The sequence below is a fragment of the Meriones unguiculatus genome, chromosome 20, assembly GCF_030254825.1.
Source record: "Meriones unguiculatus strain TT.TT164.6M chromosome 20, Bangor_MerUng_6.1, whole genome shotgun sequence".
NCBI classification, from domain to species: domain Eukaryota; kingdom Metazoa; phylum Chordata; class Mammalia; order Rodentia; family Muridae; genus Meriones; species Meriones unguiculatus.
The window spans coordinates 72,995,978-73,018,700 of NC_083367.1; the positions used below are offsets into that span (position 1 = coordinate 72,995,978).

Here is a 22,723-nt window from a genome sequence, read left to right on the forward strand (position 1 = left end):
AACTCTCTTACCCCTGTGCATACCTTATCCCTCCTATAAAAGGGACTTCAAGAGGCCAGCAGAGGCTGTGTTTCATGTCGCTACATAGTGCTACATAGGGAGAGACAGCTGGCCAGTCCCAGGTACACCCCAAAATATATCTTGCTTTAATTGGATAGTCGTGAGTTTTGCACCACCCCCCTAATTTTCAGGATTAGCAATACACCAGTTATTTTTCAGATGGCTTGTACTTTCCTTGATAGGAAACAGAGGTTCTTTCACTCTAATATTAATTACTAATATTAACTCTCAGATGATACATTCCATAGTAATTTTTTACCTACCTATCACATACCTATCTATGCAGATGTATATATGTAAGTTACAGGATGATCACAAAAAGGAAACAAAAAGAGAGGAAACAAAAAGGTAACAAAAAGAGAGAGGGTTTTAACAGTGTTAGAGTCTGGAAAATCCAAAACAGGAAAATTAATAGAAATAGAAAGGAAATCCTATGGGTGTTGAGGCCATACAAAACCCCTGGGGCTTTAGGCCAGAGCTTAGGCCACTTTTAAAGTAAGAGACAAGAATTAGATCAAGATGAATGTACAGGGCTGGATATCACCCTAGATGAATAAGCATCCTTTTGGAATATGGGCAAGTGGTAAATCCAGTAGGCTACATCAGCAGTGGAGACTGGATTGAGCTGACATTACTGAGACATCATTCATTCTCTGTCTGTTGTCCCTTAATATGCATTCCTGGGGGTCAGGTGATGGTCTGTGTTGTGGTTGCCATTGTAGTGTTTGGTCTGTCCCTGTATGGGGTCCAGGTGTTGGAGTTCCACTCTGTCCTTGGTTTGGTTTAAGTGATAAGTTTTTAGGATCCTTTTTTATAATATGATTTTAATAATACACTAATTCATCCCAGTTCATCCTAACAAATTTATAGGATGCCATCCTTCCTACTCCCTGGAATAAATCATTTATGAGCCTGTGCCTTGTGGGTGGTCAGATGGAGTTCGCCATTTAGTCACTTGTCCGCTTAGATGCAGATTGATTTTCCATCCTCAAAATAGAGTCAAAAGCTGTTTGTAAAATGGAGCTTCTCAACATCTGCAAAATAATTTTACACAACACAGAGCAATGTAGGGCAAGGCAAAGCCTGGGCTCTCTGTTTCTCAGTCATGATTATTTGCTCTGGCCAACTTACAGGATAGAAAATCATTGAAGATAGAGTAACACACAGATTCTAATGAAAACACAGGCTAAAAAGGACAGCTAACCATGCCAGTGTGATATCTTTTATTGTAATTCGGTATGTTGCTTATAGTTATTTAGGTTCAACTTCAGTTTTTGTTTGTTTGTTTCTTTCTGCTTACGGAGGGAAAAAACATAACAGTAGGCTTGTGGAGTGGGAGAGACGAGACCTGTTAATTATAGTAGCTACAGGCTTTTATGAAGATTAAGAAAATAATTATTATTATCTGTGTTAGCTATTTTAATTCTGGGCATAATTATCCTTTCAGCAGATAGTAATCTGTGTCTGTATGCAAAGGGCCTAGGTAAGCTCAGAGGAACCAGGAGCAAATACTAGTTAGCTTAAAAAATGGACACCTTTGTAATTAACCATGTCAGATATGTCACATGCCGATCAGTACAAGAAACAAGAGCTTCTGAGTAGATACAAACAAGGACTGTGGGGATCACATGAGCAGAGAGGTCTCCTAAGAGTGAAGAACCAGATCTGCTCAGAAAAGCTCTCTTCATTGCTTAATGGAGACCTCCACAATGTTTAAGAGAATGACTTCAAAACTGGGATGGACTAGTAGCCAGATGTCTCCCTCTCCACCCTTTCTGAATGAAAGCTCTATTTATTTTCAGATCTAAAACTACATAACATATTTGTGTGGAGGAAGAAAGGAAAGGGAGCCCCTTCTAGACAGAGACAGGTGTAAAAGATGTCTTGTTCTAATTTTCCCATCAGGGAAATGCAAATCAAAACAACCCTGAGATTTCACCTTACACCCATCAGAATGGCCAAGATGAAAAACTCAAGTGACATGCTGGAGAGGTTGTGGAGAAAGGGGAACCCTCCTCCATTGCTGGTGGGAATGCAAACTGGTACAACTACTTTGGAAGTCAATCTGGTGCTTTCTCAGACAATTAGGAATAGTGCTTCCTCAAGACCCAGTTATACCACTGCTAGGTATATACCCAAAATTTGCTCAAGTACACAACAAGGACATTTGCTCAACCATGTTTATAGCAGCTTTATTTGTAATAGCCAGAACCTGGAAACAACCCAGATGTTCATCAACGGAGGAATGGATACAGAAACTGTGGTATTTTTACACAATGAAATACTACTCAGCAATCAAAAAGGAGGAAATCATGAAATTTGCAGGCAAATGGTGGGATCTAGAAAAGATCATTCTGAGCGAAGTATCCCAGAAGGAGAAAGACAAACATGGTATATACTCGCTTATATAGACCTATAAGATATGATAAACATAATGAATTCCGTACACCTAAAGAAGATAAACAAGAAATCGGGCACGGGGTAAGATGATCAATCCTCACTTAGAAAGACAAATGGGATGTGCATTGAACGTATGACAAGAGTCTATCACAGAAGGCACCTGAAAGACTCTAACTAGCAGTGTTTCAAAGCAGATACTAAGACTCATAACCAAACCTTCAGCAGAGTACAGGGAGTCATATGAAAGAAGGAGAGTTAGTATGAAGTGGAAAGGATAGGAGCTCCAAAAGGACCAAATATATCTGAGCACAGGGTCTTTTCTGAGACTGACACTCAACCAAGGACCATGAATGGATTTAACCTAGAACCTTTGCTCGGATGTAGCCCATGGTAGCTCAGTAACCAATTGGTTTCCCATAGTAAGGGGAACAAGGACTATTTCTACCAGGAACTCAAGGGTAGGCTCTTTGACCTCTCCACCCCCCAAGGGAGGAGCAGTCCTGTTAGGCCACAGAAGAGAACATTGCAGCCAGTCTTGAAGATACCTTATAAAACAGGGACAGATGAAAGGGGAGGAGGTCCTCCCCTACAAGTGGACTTGGAAAGGGGCAGGGAGGAGATGAGGGAGAGAGGGTGGGATTGGGGAGGGAATGAGGGAGAGGGATACAGCTGGGATACAGAGTTAACAAAATGTAACTAATAATAAAAAATGAATTAAAAAAAATTGGGCAGAGTGCAGGGAATCTTAGGAAAGAAGGGGAAGATAGCAAGACCTGGAGAGGACAGGAACTCCACAAGGAGGGCAACAGAACCAAAAAATCTGGGCACCAGGGGTCTTTTCTGAGGCTGATACTCCAACCAAGGACTATTCGTGGATATAACCTAGAACCACTGCTCAGATGTAGGCCCATGGCAGGTCATTATCCAAGCGGGTACCCTAATAAGGGGAACAGGGACTGTCTCTAACATGAACTCAGTGGCTGGCTCTTTGATCACCTTCCTTTGAAGGAGAAGCAGCCTTGTCAGGCCACAGAGGAGGACAAGGCAGCCAGTCCTGATGAGACCTGATAAGCTAGGGTCAGATGGAAGGGGAGGAGAACCTCCCCTAGCAGTGAACTTGGAGAGGAGCATAGGAGGAGATGAGGGAGAGAGGGTGAGATTGGGAGGGAATGAGAAAGGGGCTACAGCTGGGATACAAAACAAATAAACTGTAACTAATATTTAAAAAAAAAGTTGAGTGTCTTCCTTCATCATTCTCTACCATACTTTTTTGAGACAAGGTTTCTCTTGGAACCTGGAGCTCCACAATTGGGCAACATTAATTGGTCATCCACCTCAGAAAATTTTTCAGTCTTGGCCTCTCCAGAATAAGGATTACAGGAACAAACCACCACATACAGATTTTTACCATGTTGTTGGTGATCCTAAGTCAGGTCCTGGTGCTTTAGTGACTGAGTCCTGCCCCAACCCTTTTATTCTTTTATAACAAAATTTCTCTGTTTCTGCTATCATTATCCACATATCTCTGGCCAAATTCTTGTTCTGGGACAGTAGAACCCATAAATCTTTGTAAACACCTGCAAGACTTCTATCCACTGGTAACACTTGGATACTTAGATTCTAGCAAGACTAATTTCATCATTATGTTTCATTATATATATCAGATTATCTCACTGTGCCCCATAAATATGTGTTATTAACATCTATTGTAAAGAGATAGGTGGTACTATGGCTGATTTAACATCTTTTTCTTTTTCTTTTTTGTTGTTGTTTGTGTTTTGAGACAAAGTCTCATGTGTGGCCTGGAATTCCATATGCAGCCAAAGATGACCTTGTTCTTCTCAACCCCCTTTTTCTGCTTCCTGAGTGATGGTATGTAGACATATGCTTCAACTGGTTTATGTAGCCTGGAACCTAGAGTTTCACCCATTCCAGGCTAGCACTTTACCAACTGAACCACAGTCTCCAATTCTAACAACAACAACAAAAACTCTTTATAGGAAAATATATTGCATACATTTAAAATGAAGGAGAACTAAAATATTTACAAAGCACTTCAGAAGTCACTTTATTAAAAAAAACTTTGTTTCAATTTGTGGTTATAAAGTTTTTGTCCAGTTAATTGCTTAACAAATATTACTTTTTTAAAAAATAAAAAAACATGGTTTCTACTCACTGGTGTGTTTCCACATACTAGCTCCAATATACATTGAAGGTCTTTACTAGTTGAAACTAACTACCCTTGTTTTGTCCTCATTGGTTGCCCCCAGATGGTTATATTACCATATATGCAAATGATTTAATTTTGAAATAACGAATCATTTAACCATGCATACATGCCTGCTTATGATTTGGCCAGATATGGCATGAATGTCTGTAATTTAACCAGACAAACATGTATGCCTATGATTCAGCCAGACATACATGCATGCTATGATATGACCAGAAATAAATCACAATGGTGGTTTTCATTAGGGTGCTATGCTGGAAGTTTCTGGAGAGAAACCTTTTCCCACTTTTCCCCTTAGATGATCTATTCATTGCATTTTTTTTATTTAAATTTTATTTTTTCTTCACAGTTTATTCATTATATACCTCAATTGAAGCCCCCTCCCTCAACTCTTTCCAGTCCCCCCTCCCTCCCTACTCATTGCATTTTTAAAAATCTGGTCTTTAAGAAATGTCTGTTTTTGGTAAGGTGGCCATTTTTACTATGTTAATCTTGCCAAGCCATGAGCATGGAATATCTTTCCATCTTCTGATACCTTCTTCTATTTCTTTCTTCAGAGACTGGAAGTTTCTTTCATGCATGTCTTTGACTTGCTTGGTTAGAGTTACACCAAGGTACTTTATGTCCTTTGTGGCTATTGTGAAGGGTGTTTCCCTAATAACTTTCTCAGCCCATTTGTCTTTTTTTTTTTTTTTTTTGAGTTAATTTTGTATCCAGCCACTTTGCTGAAGGTTTTTATCAGCTGTAGGAGCTCCCTGGTAGAATTTTTTTGGGTCACTCGTGTGTACTATCATATCATCTGCAAATAGTGACACTTTGACCTCCTCCTTTCAGATACCCCTCAGTTGAGGAAGGAGTACCCTGAATAAGATGATCAAACCTCATTCAGAAAGGCAAAGGGGATAGACATCAGAAGAAGGAGAAAACCAGGGAACAGGACAAGAGCCTACCACAGGGGGCCTCTGAAAGACTCTCCTCAGGGAATTGAAGCAGATGCTGAGAATCATAGCCAAACTTTGGGCAGAGTGCAGGGAATCTTATGAAAGAAGTGGGAAATGAAAGACCTGGAGGGGGCAGGAGCTCCACAAGGAGAGCAACAGAACAAAAAACTCTGGGCACAAGGACCTTTTCTGAAACTGATGCTCCAACCAAGGACCATTCCTGGAGATAATCTAGAACCCCTGCACAGATGTAGCCCATGGCAGCTCAGTGTCCAAGTGGATTCCTAGTTAGGGAAACAGGGACTGTTTCTGACAAGAACTCAGTGGCTGGCTCTTTGATCACCTTCCCCTGAGGTGGGAGCAGTCTTACCAGGTCTCAGAGGAAGATAATGCAGACAGTCCTGATGAGATCTGATAAGCTAGGTTCAGATGAAAAGGGAGGAGGACCTCCCCTATCAGTGGACTTGGGGAGGGGCATGGAAGGAGAAAAGGGAAGGCAGGTTTGGGAGGGTACAAGGGATGGGGCTACAGCTGGGATACAAAGTAAATAAACTTTAATAAATAAAAAATAAAATTAAAAAACTTAAAAAAGAAACGTCTGTTTTACAGGGAAAGGTACTGAGTGTGTGAAAGGGTTGTTTTTGTGATCACAGGTCCCCTGCTCACTGCCAGGTTCTGAGTCCTGTCACTTTGCCAATTGCACTGGAACCATTTTTTTTATAATTTTATTTTTTTCTTATCAGTTACATTTTATTAACTATGTATCCCAGCCATGTCCCGCTCCCTCATTTCTTCCCAGTCCCTCCCTCCCTCCCTCATCTCCACCGTGCCCCTTTCCAAGTCCACTGATAGGGGGGGACCTCCTCCCCATTCATCTGATCCTGTTTTATCAGGTATCTTCAGGACTGGCTGCAAAGCCCTCCTCTGTGGCCTAACAGGACTGCTCCTCCCTTCGGGGGTGGGTAGGCCAAAGAGCCAGTCACTGAGTTCCTGTTAGAAATAGTCCTTGTTCCCCTCACTATGGGAAACCAATTGGTTACTGAGATACCTACCACGGGCTACATCTGAGCAGAGGTTCTAGGTTATATCCATACACGGTCCTTGGTTGAATGTCAGTCTCAGAAAAGACCCTTTGCCCAGATATATTTGGTCCTTGTGGAGCTCCTATCCTTTCCCCATCAGACTAACTCCCCTTCTTTCTTATGATTCCCTGTACTCTGCCAAAGGTTTGGTCATGAGTCTTTGCTTTGAAAACACTGCTAGTTAGAGTCTTTCAGATGCGCTCAGTAGACTCCTGTCATACGTTCAATGCACATCCCATCTGTCTTTCTACACGAGGATTGATCATCTTACCCCATGTCCGCTCTCTTGATTATCTTTTTTAGGTGTATAGATTTCATTATGTTTATCATATCTTATAGGTCTATATAAGTGAGTATATACTGTGTTTGTCTTTCTCCTCCTGGGATATTTCACTCAGAATGATCTTTTCTAGATCCCACCATTTGCCTACACATTTCAAGATTTCCTCCTTTTTGATTGCTGAGTAGTATTCCATTGTGTAAAAATACCACAATTTCTGTACCCATTCCTCCGTTGATGGACATCTGGGTTGTTTCCAGGTTCTGGCTATTACAAATAAAGCTGCTATAAACATGGTTGAGCAAGTATCCCTTTTGTGTACTTGAGCAAACTTTGGGTATATACCTAACAGTGGTATAGCTGGGTCTTGAGGAAGCACTATTCCTAATTGTCTTAGAAAGCACCAGATAGATTTCCAGAGTGGTTGTACCAGTTTACATTCTCACCAGCAGTGGAGGAGGGTTCCCCTTTCTCCACAACCTCTCTAGCATGTGTTGTCATTTGAGTTTTTCATCTTGGCCATTCTGATGGGTATAAGGTGATATCTCAGGGTCATTTTGATTTGCATTTCCCTGATGGCTAATGAGGTTGAGCATTTCTTTAAGTGTTTCTCTGCCATTTGATATTCCTCTGTTGAGAATTCTTTGTTTAGCTCTGTTCCCCATTTTTTAATTGGATTACTTGGTGTGCTGCTTTTGAGCTTCTTTAGTTCTTTGTATATACTGGATATCAATCCTCTGTCAGATAAAGGGCTAGTGAAGATTCTTTCCCAATCTGTAGGCATTCATTTTGTTTTGATGATGGTGTCCTTTACAGAAGCTTTTCAGTTTCATGAGGTCCCATTTATTGATTGTTGCTCTTAGAGCCTGTGCTGTTGGTGTTCTGTTCAGGAAGTTGTCTCCTGTGCCAGTGAGTTCTAGGCTGTTCCCCACTTTTTCTTCTAACAGATTTAGAGTATCTGGTTTTATGCTGATGTCTTTGATCCACTTGGACTTTAGTTTTGTGCAGGGTGATAGATATAGATCTATTTTCATTTTTCTGCATGTGGACATCCAGTTGGACCAGCACCATTTGTTAAAGATGCTGTCTTTTTTCCATTGAATGGTTTTGGCTTCTTTGTCAAAAATCGAGTATTCATAGGTGTGTGGGTTTATTTCTGGATCTTCTATGCAGTTCCATTGATCCTCTTTTCTGTTTTTATGCCAATACCATGCAGTTTTTATTACTATTGCTCTGTAGTACAACTTGAGATCAGGGATGGAGATACCTCCAGATGATCTGTTGTTGTACAGGATTGTTTTGGAGATTCTGGGTTTTTTGTTTCTCCATATGAAGCTGAGAATCTTTTTTTCAAGGGCTGTAAAGAATTGAGTTGGTATTTTGATGGGAATTGCATTGAATCTGTAGATTGCTTTTGGCAGGATGGCCATTTTCACAATGTTAATCCTACCAATCCATGAGCAGGGGAGATCTTTCCATCTTCTGATATCTTCTTCAATTTCTTTCTTCAGAGACTTGAAGTTTTTCTCAAACAGGTCTTTCACTTGCTTGGTTAGTGTCACCCCAAGGTACTTTATGTTATTAGTGGCTATTGTGAAGGGTGTTGTTTCCCTAATTCCTTTCTTGGCCCTTTTGTCCTTGGTATACAGGAGGGCTTCTGATTTTTTTGAGTTGATTTTGTATCCTGCCACTTTGCTGAAGGTGTTTATCAGCTGGAGGAGTACTCTGGTTGAATTTTTGGGGTCGCTCATGTATACTATCATATCATCTGCAAATAGTGACACTTTGACCTTTTCCTTTCTGATTTGTATCCCCTTGATCTCCTTTAGTTGTTTTATTGCTCTGGCTAGGATTTCAAGTACTATGTTGAAGAGGTATGGAGAGAGTGGGCAGCCTTGTCTTGTCCCTGATTTCAGTGGGATTGATTTATGTTTCTCTCCATTGAGTTTGATGTTGGCTATAGGCTTGCTGTATATTGCCTTTACTATGTTTAGATATGTGCCTTGTATCCCTGATCTCTCCAAGACTTTAAACATGAATGGGTGTTGGACTTTGTCAAATGCTTTTTCAGCATCTAAGGAGATGATCATGTGGTTTTTCTCCTTCAGTTTGTTTATGTGGTGGATTACATTGATGGATTTCCATATGTTGAACCACCCTTGCATGCCTGGGATGAATCCTACTTGGTCGTGATGGATGATATCTTTGATGTATTCGTGGATTCAGTTTGCAAGTATTTTATTGAGTATTTTTGCATCAATGTGCATAGAGGGATAGGTCTGAAGTTCTCTTTTTTGGTTGGGTCTTTGTGTGGTTTAGGTATCAAGGTGACTGTGGCTTTGTAGAATGAGTTTGTTAATGTTTCTTCTGTTTCTATTTTGTGGAATAGTTTGAGGGGTATTGGTGTTGGCACTTCTTTGAAGGTCTGGTAGAATTCTGTGCTGAAGCCATCTGGCCAAGGGCCTTTTTTGGAGGGGAGACTGTTGATGACTGCTTCAATATCCTCGGAGAATATAGGTCTGTTCAGTCTTTCTACCTGATCTTGACTTAATGTTGGAAGATGGAATCTATCAAGAAAATTGTCCATTTCATTTAGATTTTCGAATTTTGTGGCATATAGGCTTTTGTAGTTTGTAGTATGACCTAATGATTGTTTGAATTTCCTCAGTGTCTGTAGTTATGTCACCCTTTTCATCTCTGATTTTGTTGATTTGGATAGATTCTCTCTGCTTTTTAGTTAGTTTGGCTAAGGGTTTGTCTATCTTGTTGATTTTCTCAAAGAACCAGCTTTTTGTTTCATTGATTCTTTGAATAGTTTTATTTGTTTCTAATTGATTGATTTCAGCCCTGAGTTTGATTATTTCCAGCCGTCTGCTCCTCTTGGGTGTATCTGCTTCTTTTTTTCCTAGGGTTTTCAGTTGGACCATTAAGTTGTTTGTATGTGATGTTATGAATTTATTCTTGCAGGTGCTATAAATTTTCCCCTGAGCACTGCTTTCAATGTGTCCCATAAATTTGGGTATGTTGTGCCTTCATTTTCATTGAATTCTAGGAAGTCTTTAATTTCTTTCCTTATTTCTTCCTTAACCCAGCTGTCATTGAGTAACAAGTTGTTCAGTTTCCATGTGTGTGTCGGCTTTTTGTTATTTCTATTGTTGTTGAAGTTCAGCTTTAGTCCATGGTGGTCAGATAGAATACAAGGGATTATTTCAATATTTTTGTATCTGTTGAGGCTTGCTTTATGACCAACTATATGGTCTATTTTGGAGACGGTTCCATGCAGTCCTGAAAAGAAGGTATACTCTTGAGTTTGGATGAAAAGATCTGTAGACATCTATTAGGTCCATTTGATTTAGGGTCTCTGTAAGTGTTTTTATTTCCCTATTTGTTTTCTGTCTAGTTGATCTGTCCCGTGGTGAGAGTGGAATGTTGAAGTCTCCCACTATTAGGGTATTAGGATCAATATGTGATTTAAGCTTTACTATTGTTTCATTTACGAATGTAGGTGCTCTTGTATTTTGGGCATAGATATTCAAAATCGTGATGTCCCCTTGGTGGATTTTTCCTTTGATGAGAATATAGTGGCCCTCCTTATCTTTTTTTGATTAACTTGGGTTGAAAGTCTATTTTATTAGATATTAGGATGGCTACTCCAGCTTATTTTCTGGAACCATTTGCTTGAAAAACATTTTTCCAGCCCTTTACTCTGAGGTAGTGTTTATCTTTGTTGCATAGGTGTGTTTCTTGGATGCAGCAGAATGTTGGATCTTGTTTCTGCAACCATTCTGTTAGTCTGTGTCTTTTTATAGGGGAGTTGAGTCCGTTGATGTTGATAGAAACTAGTGACCAACAATTGTTACTTACTTTAGATGTGGGGTTGGTGGTGTCACTGAGTTTCATTGCTTGTATTTGTTGTTGTTGTTGTTGTTGTGTAGTTATCTATTTCCTCTGTTTCCTTAGGTGTAGTTGTTTTCTTTGGTTTGAAGTTTCCCTTCTAGTAACTTCTGTAGAGCTGGGTTACTATGAAGATATTGTTTAAATTTGTTTTTGTCTTGAAATATTTTGAATTCTTCGTCTATGTTGATTGAAAGTTTTGCTGGGTATAGTAGTCTGGGTTGGAATCTGTGGTCCCTTAAGGACTGTATGATTTCTGTCCAGGCCCTTCTGGCTTTCATAGTTTCTGTTGAGAAATCTGGTGTGATTCTGATAGGTCTACCTTCATATGTTACTTGGCCTTTTCCCCTTGCTGCTTTTAGAATTTTTTTCCTTGTTCTGTAGGTTCAGTGTTTTGACTATGATGTGACGTGAAGAATTTCTTTTCTGGTCTAGTCTACTTGGTGTTCTGTAGGCCTCTTGTATGTTTATGGCCATCTCCTTCTTTAAGTTGGGAAAGTTTTCTTCTATAATTTTCTTGAAAATATTTTCCGGACCTTTGAGCCTGATGTCTTCTTTTTCTTCCAATCCTATTAATCTTAGGTTTTGTCTTTTCATGGTGTCCTTGATTTCTTGGATGTTTTGTGTTTGGAACTTTTCTGATTTTATTTTTTCTTTGAGGGACGTGTCAATTTCTGCAAGGGTATCTTCGCCTCCTGAGATCCTTTCTTCCATCTCTTGTATTCTGTTGGTGATGCTTACCTTTGTAGTTCCTGATCTTTTCTCTATGTTCTCCAGCTTCTGGTTTTTCTCTATTTGTGTTTTCTTTATTGATTCTAATTCTGTTTTCATGTCTTGCACCATTTCCTTCATCTGTTTGAATGTGGAGTCCTGCTTTTCAATGACAGCTTCTATTTTTTTGTCCATTTCCTCTCTATGTATCACTAATTGTGCCTCTACTTCTTTGGGTATAATTGCCTGTATTTCTATGAGAGCTTCGTTTATTTCTTCTTTATTTGCCTTCATTTGTGTGGACATTTCTTTGAGAGCTTTGTGCATTTCTTCTTTGTTTGCATCAATTTTCGTGGTCATTTCTCTGAGGGCTCGATTTGTTTTCTATTGGTTCATCTCGATTTCTTTGACTATTTCTCTGAGGGCTTTGTTCATTTCATCTTTATGGGCCTCTAATAGCTGGAGAAACATAGTTTTGAGGTCGTTTTCTTGTATATCTAGTGAATTGAAGTGTCCATTGTTTTGTGGGGTTGCTTGTGAGGTCATTATGTCCTGATTTTTGTTGGGAGTGTTCTTATGTCTGCCTCTAGCCATCTGGTTATTTATAATCCTCACTGTTTGTTCCTCGAGATTGTAGTTCGGGCTATGATCGTCTCTTTCTGTTTTCTTTCAGGAAGATGAGTGTTCACTGGTTTGGGAGTGTGCACTGTGGTTTCAGTTTTGCCTAAGTAAGGAATGTAACGTTGGCGCTATTCGCATGCGCTTTTAGCGGGCACAATGTGCATGCGTGGATTCTCTGACTATTGCAGTGGACTGCAGGCCACTATTATGCAGTTCTGTCTGAGATCCAGGGATTGTTTGCCTGAATTACACTGGTGGACCCTCAAGGCAGAGGCTTCAACGTTGGGGTCGCTATCCCAAGAATTTCTATGATGCCCACACTAGGGGTGTGGGTGACAGGGATCTCGTTTGGTTGCTTCTGTGAAGAGGCCCTGGGTCTGGTGCAAACTCTCCCTAGAAGGCTCACTCACTCTCTTGCAGGACCAGTTGGGATGCACAGGGGTTCCCCTTGCTCTCTACTCTCTGATTTGGTCCTGCTGCAGAGAGTGCGCTGGTAGGCTAACAGTCAGCTCTGTGACACTGTGGTCGCAGGACTTGGTGCCCACCTTTCCTGTGTGCTGCCTCTCTGTCCTTTCCCTCTGCCAGGAGGGGTTATGTTGACTGGTCCTGGGGTGGCACGGGAAAGAGTTAGGTTGAGTGTTCTCAATCCCAGATCCCGGGCCCAGATCTCTCTACCAGAAGCAGCCTGGCGGTAGAGCCTAGTTTGCTGATCCCGAGAGAGTACCAGGTAGGGTTGAGTGTCCTCAGATCCAGAGCTTGGGTTTCTCTGCTATGGGGCAGCTGGGTGAGCTGGAGAAAGGATGCTGTGTCCTTGGCAGGCTGCCTCTCTGTCCTTCCCCTATGACCTTCCCCTCTGCTAGGGCAAGCTTATGTATGTGCTCTCAGGGGAGTGCCAGAAGGGGTTGGGGCTTCTCAGTCTGATCCTGAGCCGGGGGTTTTTCGGCCAGGGGTCGGGGGGTGGGGAGGGCGCGCCAGTGATAGAACTTGCTGCTATACCTTTTGCGCTGGACCCAGGAGAATCTCAGGACATGTAGAATGACCACAGTCCCAGATCCCGAGCTGTAGTTTGTTTGCTAGGAGCCGCCGGCAGCATTGGAGTTCCGGCACTGTGAAGCCTCTGTGCGTCTCTTTATCCTTCCACTCCGCCGTGGCCGGGTTATGGCAGCATTTGGGGGAGTGCCCGAAAGGATTGGGTTTTCTCAGCCCCGATCTCGGGTTGGGGTACAGACAATGTGGTCTGTGGCAGATTCTGCTGGATGCCTCCTGCCTCCTCCCAAGAGGGAGTAGGGATTTTGAGCTGGGCGCACAGCTGCTCTCCAAGCGTGGCGGGAGCGGGTACCCGAGGTCAGAGAGACCTTCCAGGGAAAGACTGGGTGACCTGTGACCAGTCTTGCAACTTTCCTTCCCCGTGGGGTTTTCTTGTGACTGGGACTCCCAGTCTCTGGCACCCTTGTGTCCACCAATCAGCCTGGGAAAGTGATCGTGACACGCACGCTTGCGGCAACAGCCTGGAGACCCAAAGCCGGCGTTACCCGGGTTCTCTTTGTTACCCGGGTTCTCTTCTGAGTTCTGGCTGTGTGGCCCAAGAGTGGACCCGACCAGTTCCCATGGGAATCATGATAGTTGTTGTTTTAGGGCCCAGAGTTCAGTCTCCTGGTCACTGCAAGGAGTGTGTTGTCCCGCTTCTCAGACACAGTGTTCTCCCGGTGCCGCCATCTTGGCCCCCTCAACCTTGTCCACACTGGAACCATTTTACCCAATAATATTTTACTAAAGTTCAGCTTTTATAAAAAGGCACAAATTATGAAGAATCTTTATTAATCTTCTAAAACTTAAAACTTTTAAAACTTAAAACAGCTTCTCTTAAGAACAACAAATATCTGTCTTTATTAATGTTTTTCAAAGATAACCCTTTTGACTCACATAGGACTGTGTTTTACTACCAGTTAAAAATCAGGGCACTGGAGAGATGGCTCAGCACTTAAGAGCCCTGCTGCTCTTATAGAATACCCGTGATCACCTCCCGGAACCCACATAGGGCGGGACATAGTTCCAGGGGATCTGATGCCATCTTCTGTAAAGGCATAACACATATGCAGACATACAAATATGTATAAACATATTTAAAATAATTAAAAAAAACTTTAAAGTCAGGGCTGGAAGGATGTCTTAGCGCATACAAAGAAGTCGCCATGAAGTCTGATGACTTGGTTAGACTTCTCTGGAACCTATGTATGGTGTCAGTTTGTTAGCACAAGTTTGAAATCTTATGTGTTCATGGTGTTCCTATGGTGATATGGGAAGTGGGTGCACAGCCCGGAGTACACAAGGCAGCAGCAGAAACTACAGCCTTTGCTCAGACAAGGTGGAAGAGACAGCCCCTTCTCTCTCCAAAGTGCTTTTGACCTCTAAATGTATACTATGACATGTGCACACATGCAGGTACACACACACATACATGAGTGCATAAATTTATTTTAATTAGGAAATTCAAAGTAAATCGCACAGAATTTTATTTACAATCTAAACGTTTGTTAGCAATTTTAGTGAAATTAGAACATCTGAGAAGCTAACGGCTTCAAATTCTAAGAAAAACCAATATCTTAACATTAAAATATAGAATCTATGAGGGTGGAACATTTTCTCCAGTTTCAATTGATCTAATGTTTTATTAAAAGGCAAAGTAACTCCTTCCCTATGCAGCGTAGTTACTTTTTCTTCCCTTTCTTCTTCTTCTGCGAGTCAGAAGCCGGAGACTTCTTCTCTGATTCTGCCTTCATGGCAGCCTCCTGAGCTGCCAAAGCTTCCAGCCTCAGGCGCTCAGCCTCCAGCAACTTGTTTCTGTATTCTTCCCGGGCATCAAGGATCTTCTGCCGGGCTTCATCTACAGAGTCCTGTTTCAAAACAAACCCCATGTCCATCAGTTTCATGGATAATAATACAGAAGTATCCTTTCCTCGTGCCAACAGACTAATGGGAAAACTCACCAAAGACAATAACCAGGCTTCACATTTAGAAATACATGAATTGAAAGTTGTGATACAAGGCAAGTGGAATGAATGGCAAAATTAAAACAGAACAAAACAAAAAAACAGCAACAAAGCACCCATGGAAGAAGCACAGAAAGGCAGAGCAGTTGGAGAGGTTTTGTAGCAGAACTTTGGTTTAAATGAGTTCGGGTCAAGCTGTTGCTCACAGAGCAACTGCACTCACTAGATTACTAGCTTCCCAGCTGTATTCTATCTCTGACAAGCTTACAAGATGTACCGGAGCTGTGCGGCAGGCCCCCGAGCACTAGTGCCTGGCTCACTCTCTTTCTCTCATTCTAAGAGCAGTAGATAACAGTACTTATCTAGAACCCAGGCACCAGCATGTAGTTGCACTTGACATCATTTTTTGATTCTGTTCCTACTTAACCTCCTCTTCACTATCAATAGACCTCTTGGCTCACTAGATGTCACATTACTGACTCTTCCTCTGTCCCATTTCAAGGCCTCTTGTTAGTCTCTGGTTTTCTCTCTCCTCTCTGACTGTGGAGGAGGCCTCACTGTTGCTTACTGCTTCAAACTCAGTACAGCGGATAATGAGGGTAAGTGGACTGATTCTAACATAAAGAGAACTTTCCAGAAAAGCAAGCTTTCTCTTCATGCTGAATTTTTTGAGGTTTCACACACACACATACACACACACATATTTCTGCAACTGACACGGTTTTGTGGAAAGGCTGGCATAGCTGGATGGCAAAATGCTTTTGATGAAATAAACTACTTTAACTGACCTGAAAATTGGATTCCTAAAGTAAACTTCATGGGTACTTGATGCTCTAGCATATAGGAAAATGAGAGTGAGTAAGACACAAGCATCTTAAAGAAGTATATAAAGTCTGTTGAACTTATGCCAGTGAACTTTTGAGAGTTTTCCTAAGAGTTATTTTCTCCTGATTGATAAGAAATGTGTTACTCTAGGGTTTCTCTTTTAAGTGGCTTCAGTCAAAATGAGGGTGATTATTTGCACCCCACCCTTGGATGACTAGACTCTTAATTCAGTATCCCAGTTAATATTTCTTCTCCACATCACTCTTGTCCATTGTATTCCTTTAGCTACCAAACACAGAAAGACAAGTGACCTTGAAATTCCCTGTTTCTGATAATGTATTATGTTATATTGAATCTATGCAATTTTAACAATAATTCATCGATTCTGATTCATTTATCAAACACAATACCTATTCTTCCTTTTTAAGTCTAAGAATAAATCAAAATGAAAGCCTCCACTAGGAGAGACAGATTTAAAATGCATTCATGTTTAGTGTCTATATTACACTTTCATGTTAAACAATAAGAAAGTATATAATACTTTAGTGCCATTAGTGCACTGGATAAATACTTCCCCATGCTTTCTCAGGCTCAAAGTAACCTCACCATCTGCCAAAGCTACTGTTACAAAGTAACAGCAACCAGGTTGCTTAAGTAGCAGAAATGCATTGTTTCAAAGTTCTTTATGTTGGACATTCAACCAAATCTCCATCTCTAAAGCTATGAGTGACCACATGGTTTGTTTTAACCAATGAAATGTACGTGGCAATCATGCGCTATATCTGGACAGAACCATCATGGCTGAATTCCTATGATCAATTCAGTGTGGTCCATATAGTCAAAGGAGAGTTTTCTGCATAAGATCTCTCTCAGCCTCACTCAGTATCTTAATAAACATAACAAGGACCCCACTGTCCTGAACCACTGACATGTGCCAAGAATGAGAAATGCCAGGATTTCATAAGACGAAGCTTGTGAAACAAATCTGACTATTCTCTGATTTTTTTCCTAAAGAAAGAATTGCTTATTTGATGTCTTCCCACTCAGTTAAGTATTATCTTTGATTTGGTGTTACTATTGGTAAAGTAACTAGAAGTGCTATATATGTTGGACAAAAAGCCATAAAACCCCCCAGAGACAAAAATCCACCCTCTTTTATAGAAAACAAGTTTTCCAGATCTTTTTATTAGTCACTGAAATGGTGAAGTTGTTTGTCACCACAGAATAAAATAATTGATCCTAAATGTCAGATCTATCTGGTTGCCAAGAATAGACAATATCAAAGAATAAAAACGATGGAAGTAGCTAATCAATGAGGGACCTTGTAAAAAAGCCATGACCAGAAACATATGATGGTCTGCACTGGTTTGGGGTGTAAAGAGAGGCAACTGAAATTCAAATGGATTCTCATGGCAGAGTAAATAGATTTTGATAATGGATTACTGGTGAAGAGTGACAGACAAGACTGTCTCAAAGGTTTCTTCTCTGAACAAGGGAAATTGTGATTGCCATTTTCTAGGATAAAGATAATTCTGAAGTAACATGTTCATCATGAAGTAAGAAGGAGAGCTAAAATTGCTTCAGTTGATATTTGGAGAGATTGAAGTGCCTATCGAACAGACAAGAAGAAGCATCAAACTCACGTAATCCTCCATATCAGTAAGCAATAGTGTGAACCAATATCATTATGGTTAAAATATTTAAAAAGTTCTTTAACTCTCTATGCCTGTGTGTCTTTGTGTTTGTGTGTGCATCTACCAGTATGTGTGTATGAGTGTTTGTGGCATGTATACGTGCATGTGCGTCTGCACGTCAGTGTAGTGTCTGTGTGTCTATATGAGCATGATTGTGTATATTTTTGTGTATATATAAGTATTAGGAAAGGGAAAAGAAAGCAATAAATGGCTATCATCACAGATGGAAGTCATCCTTACACATTTACTGTATCTCTGCATTTCCAGTACCATAATCTTGTTTCAATTAAGTTCAGTCTTCCACAGCATAGAAAGCTTTTCTTTGGACCATGTCTATGTAAAGTACTTCAGTGCTGCTACAGAAATGGGGCAACAGTATCTGCCCACACTGAAAAGTTGCGCTTTTGATCTGTGACTTTTAGAAATATATAAACCAAGTAAACCTAGTTATCTTCCCTTTCATTTTCACTTCAGAATATCCATGGTACCAGACTGCTGGGCCTGTGTGGTATTTTGTGTGGGTTCTGTGAGCAAACAGATAAATTCTAAAGCATTTCTGCACAGCCAGCATTGGGTCTGCCTGACATTACCAACTCAGGTCATGTCGTTTCCCCCATAATTTTCTACATTCATCCCCTGTTAAGACAGGTTCCTATTAGGAGAGGTTAGTGGGGTTTTAAGCAGGCAGTGAATGAGGTGAGAGATGTGAACATATACCAGTCCTTTCTGGGAGCTGGAAAACTATAGAGCTAAATATTAAGACTTCTTTTTACTCGGATGAATAAGTCTGCTTTCTCTTCACTGTTTCAAAGGAGCTTGCCAAATGTGGTCATGTGTGTTTCCACACTCACCCGCATCTCCCCATACATGTCCAGGACCTCATCCCTTAGCTTAAACCGTTCTTCCTGTTCAACGTCTCTGAAGCTGAGGATTCGGGACCTATACTGTCGGAACTGGTGGATTTCTTCTGCTTTCTGCATAGATTGCTGCTTGTTCAGTTCGTCTGTTTGCAGCACAGCCTCATCAGTTACTTTCCTTGATGTAAAATGTCAGATGAATTAAGAAAGTCATTTGAGAGCTTAAGAGGAAATATTATTTCAGAATGCAAAGTAATTTAGAATTGTGTTAACAGTGAGCTGATATGAATCAAACCAAACATGAAGAATGGTAGAATAAAACATTAACTTTTTAAAAATGGGTTAGGAACTGAATACTGACTCACTGATATTTTAATAAAGTATTATGAAGAATGTCAGTATACTCAGACACATCATTAGATATGGGTACTGGTGTTCAAGACTATGAATATGTCATGGGTTTTACATTTGAATTTCTCCATTTAGTAAGTATGACAATGTTCTTAAACATATAAGCATGTGTGATGAGCTCTTATCCTATTTTTTAGTTTTAAAGAAAATGCAACTTTATTAAGTAATTGTAGTGGGTATTATGAAGACTTTATGTAAGTTCCAATTTTTACATAAGTCATGTAAATGAGTGATATAATAAAACATTTGCCGAACTTAAGCTGAAAAAAAATGCAGCTATAAAGACTTACACAAAATTAAGACATAATAAACATTTAATTTCAACTTTTCAGTTATTTAGCAACTGCCCATTGAAGATATATGTAAGATTCTATGAATACACATGTTTATAATAATCATGTTTACTAAAACTTACCGTACATAATGACTGAAGTCAATAAATTCTAGTGCTTTTCGAATGAGACGTGGAGACATTTCCAAAACTGTCTGAGATCGTATATGGGGCACTGCTGGAAAGCAAACACAGGCTTCCAGAAGTGAATAGCTAAACAGTTATTGTATCTTCTGGTCGAAAACAATGCTTTCTGTTAAGTAACAACCCTGTGCTTTTGCTAGGATTTTACTAAAATACACTTATGAATTATATTTTAGAGTTAGCATCTGTTTGGTATAAGTTTATCTATAGCTAAATGGATGAGGTAAAAAAATGAATACGCACCATTAGAATACTAACAAATTCTTTTCTAATTACCATTAAATAAATGAGAGAAAAACAGACTCTTACTTCAAATTACAAAGTTTCATTGTAAGCAAGTTAAATGATTGAAAATTTAAAGAGCTTGAGAAATTTCTGAAAGTCATGCTAAGCACAATGGGAGACAAAACTTAAATGTACTTAAGACAAAGTATTGTACCTTCCACTGGATTAAGTAATATATAAAGTAAACACACTTAACAGTAAAGGAACGTTTACTCCATGCACCCATTGGGAGCCAAAAGAGCAGATTTAATAAAGAATTTAAGTCTCTGAATGATAGTTATCTTTTGACATTTCCAGAACACTGTGTCTTTAAAATAAAAAGAAAGCATAGTTTACATGCAAAACAGAACAAAACAAAAAATTCTACAACACTTAAAGGATTCAACACAATACTTTAAAATAAAACTATTAGGTTCTTTGATTATTATTTTAAAAATCCAAACTTTAACACTTTTACATTCTTCAAACAAGATTCCCACCCTTCTATAGTCAGTATCCATTCCCTGCAGAAGCTCTGGGCAGCCTTTAGTCTACATTGGTGAATCTCGCTTTGTTTTCATGGATATCTCCTATAAGCAGGAATGGGTTGGATCACATGGTAAAATTAGTAATCCTCTTAAGGGACTTTCAAACCACAGTAGGTTTGCCTGTCTTTCTTTCTCTCTTCCTTCCTTCCTTCTTTCTTTATTTCTTTCGATGTGTCATCATGCACACCATAGCATGCAAGGGGAGGTCAGAGGACAACTTTTGCAAGTTGGTTTTCACCTTTCACCTTCTTGAGGCAGAGTTTTTGTTCTTTCTGATACTGTACAACATACTCAAGACCAGCTGGCCAATGAATGTCCACCCTCTTCTCCTATTTCCACCCACGTCCTCTAGGATTACAGATGCATGGCACCACATCTGACTTCTTACTGTGGGAGTGAACTCAGGTTGTCAGGCTTATGCGGCAAGCAGGTACTTTATCCCACTAACCCAACTCCAGCCCTCTCCCCAAAGTGATTGTAATGAATAACATAATAAAGGTTGAAATTACAAAGAAAAAAGTCTTTTCATCTCATTGTCTCTGTTTTCAATTCTTATTTCCAAGAGTTGTTTTGGATTCACAGCAATATTGGAAGTATTCTGCTTAACCCTTTACAAATACATACCCCTCTCCCCCCCATTTTCAATATCTCCCAATTACCATCAGCTCCCAGACACTACCTTTCCTTTAAGTCTTTTTTAATGCAAATTTTATTTATTTATTTTTATTTTTTAGTAATGACAGTTTTTTCACTTTGTATCCCAGCTCTAGCTCCCTCCATTATTCCCTCCCAATTCACACTTCCTCCCTCATCTCCTGCCATTCCCTTCCCCTAGTCCACTGATAGGGGAGATCTCCTTTAAGTCTTATATACTGTATGGTTTGGATAACTGTATAGAGTCATGTATTGACATGTCTTTGAGAACACATTCTCTGACTCAGAAAGAACCCAGTCCCTGCTATTTTTTTCTCCCATACATAGCCCACTTAATTATTGGTCTTATTGATACATTTTCCAGAAGGTAATAGTGTCATAATTGTACAGTATCAAGTCTTTCCTGATTGCTCCCTTTACTTGCTTTTTCATACTCCATGTTCATTTTTCAAATAAGACAAAGCTCATATGGATACTGATTCTAATATTACTGAACAGAAGAAAGTCAAAAGAAGCAGCCTTAAAATCTGGAATAAATATTTTCACTTTCATAAACATAATCTGGGAGGCCTTAGCAGAGCAAATAGGCAAGAAGAAGAATAACAAATCTTATTGAAATAGAACAAACTATGTCATCACTCTTTACAGATGAAATGTGCCTATACAGAAAACTGTTGAGGTAGTAAATAGGAAACAATACCCTTCACCCTTATGCACAGAACTGTGAAATACTGTATAAATTGCTTGGTTATCATAGGACTGGGTTTCCGATCGACAGGTTGAGTTTGGCCCAGCCTCTCTGCTTTCTTGTTCTTCATTTTGTTTATGTGACATATTCTATTTAATAATCTTTTGAACTATAGTTACATCCTTGGTTTGAATCCTACTTGGTCATAGTAAATAATATTTTAATGTGATGTTGTATTTGGTTTGTCAGTTTTTAAAATTTTTATTTATTTAATCACTTTACAGCCAGATTCCAGCTCCCTCTCTCCTCTCCTCCCAGTCCCCATTTCAAACTACCCTCTCCTCTTCCCCACCTCTCCTTCTTTCTCAGAGAAGGGTAGGCTCTCCAAGGAGTATCAATCCACCCTGACACTTCAAGTCACTACAGAACTAAGTACATCTTCTTCCACTGAGGCCAGACAAGGCAGCCCAGCTAGGGAAAAGGGATCCATAGGCAAGCAACAGAGTCACAGATAGCCCCTACTCCCATTGTTAGGGAACTCACATGATGACCATACTGCACATCTGTTACACATGTGTAGAGAGTCTAGGTCTGGCCATGTAAGCTCTTTGGCTGTTGGTTCAGTCTCTGTGAGGCCCATGGGCCCAGATTCATTTGCTCTGTAGGTCTTTGTGTGGTGTCCTTGACCTCTCCAACTCTCTAAATCCTTCCCCCCACTCTTCCACAAGACTCCCCAAGCTTGGTCTATTGTTTGGCTTTGGGTCTCTGCATCTGTTTGTATCAGCTGCTGGATGAAGCCTTTCAGAAGACAGTTATACTAGGCTCCTATAGCAGAGCGTCATTAACAGTGTCAGAGGCTGGCTCTCTCCCATAGGATGGGTCTCATGTTGGGCCAGTCATTGCTTTGCCATTTCCTCAATCTCTGCTCCATCTATATCCCTACACTCTTTGAAGGCAAGGCAAATCTTGGGTGGAAGGTTTTATGGATGGGTTGCTGTTTGTCCTCCCTCCACTGGAAGTTCCACCTGGCTACAAAAGGTGGTGACTTCAGTCTCCATATCCCCCACTGTTGTGTATCTCAGCTAGGATCATCCCTAT

The 22,723-nt window shown here is 40.3% G+C and overlaps 1 protein-coding gene and 1 long non-coding RNA gene across 2 annotated transcripts in view; one reads left to right on the top strand and one right to left on the bottom strand.

Annotated features, from left to right (window-relative positions):
- LOC132649462 (uncharacterized) overlaps nt 1–18,663 on the top strand; it is a 41,740-nt gene extending 23,077 nt beyond the window's left edge. Inside the window, exons 2-3 of the long non-coding RNA XR_009587905.1 lie at nt 17,554–17,693; nt 18,541–18,663. This is a non-coding gene — a long non-coding RNA (uncharacterized LOC132649462). The remainder of the gene's footprint in view (nt 1–17,553; nt 17,694–18,540) is intronic.
- The window catches only part of Adgb (androglobin), a 142,692-nt gene continuing 134,643 nt past the window's right edge, over nt 14,675–22,723 (bottom strand). Inside the window, exons 35-37 of the mRNA XM_060373216.1 lie at nt 19,412–19,505; nt 18,580–18,763; nt 14,675–15,113 (exon numbers count right to left, since the gene is read on the bottom strand). Of these exons, the coding sequence (XP_060229199.1) occupies nt 14,928–15,113; nt 18,580–18,763; nt 19,412–19,505 (464 nt within the window). The 3' untranslated portion in view covers nt 14,675–14,927. The remainder of the gene's footprint in view (nt 15,114–18,579; nt 18,764–19,411; nt 19,506–22,723) is intronic.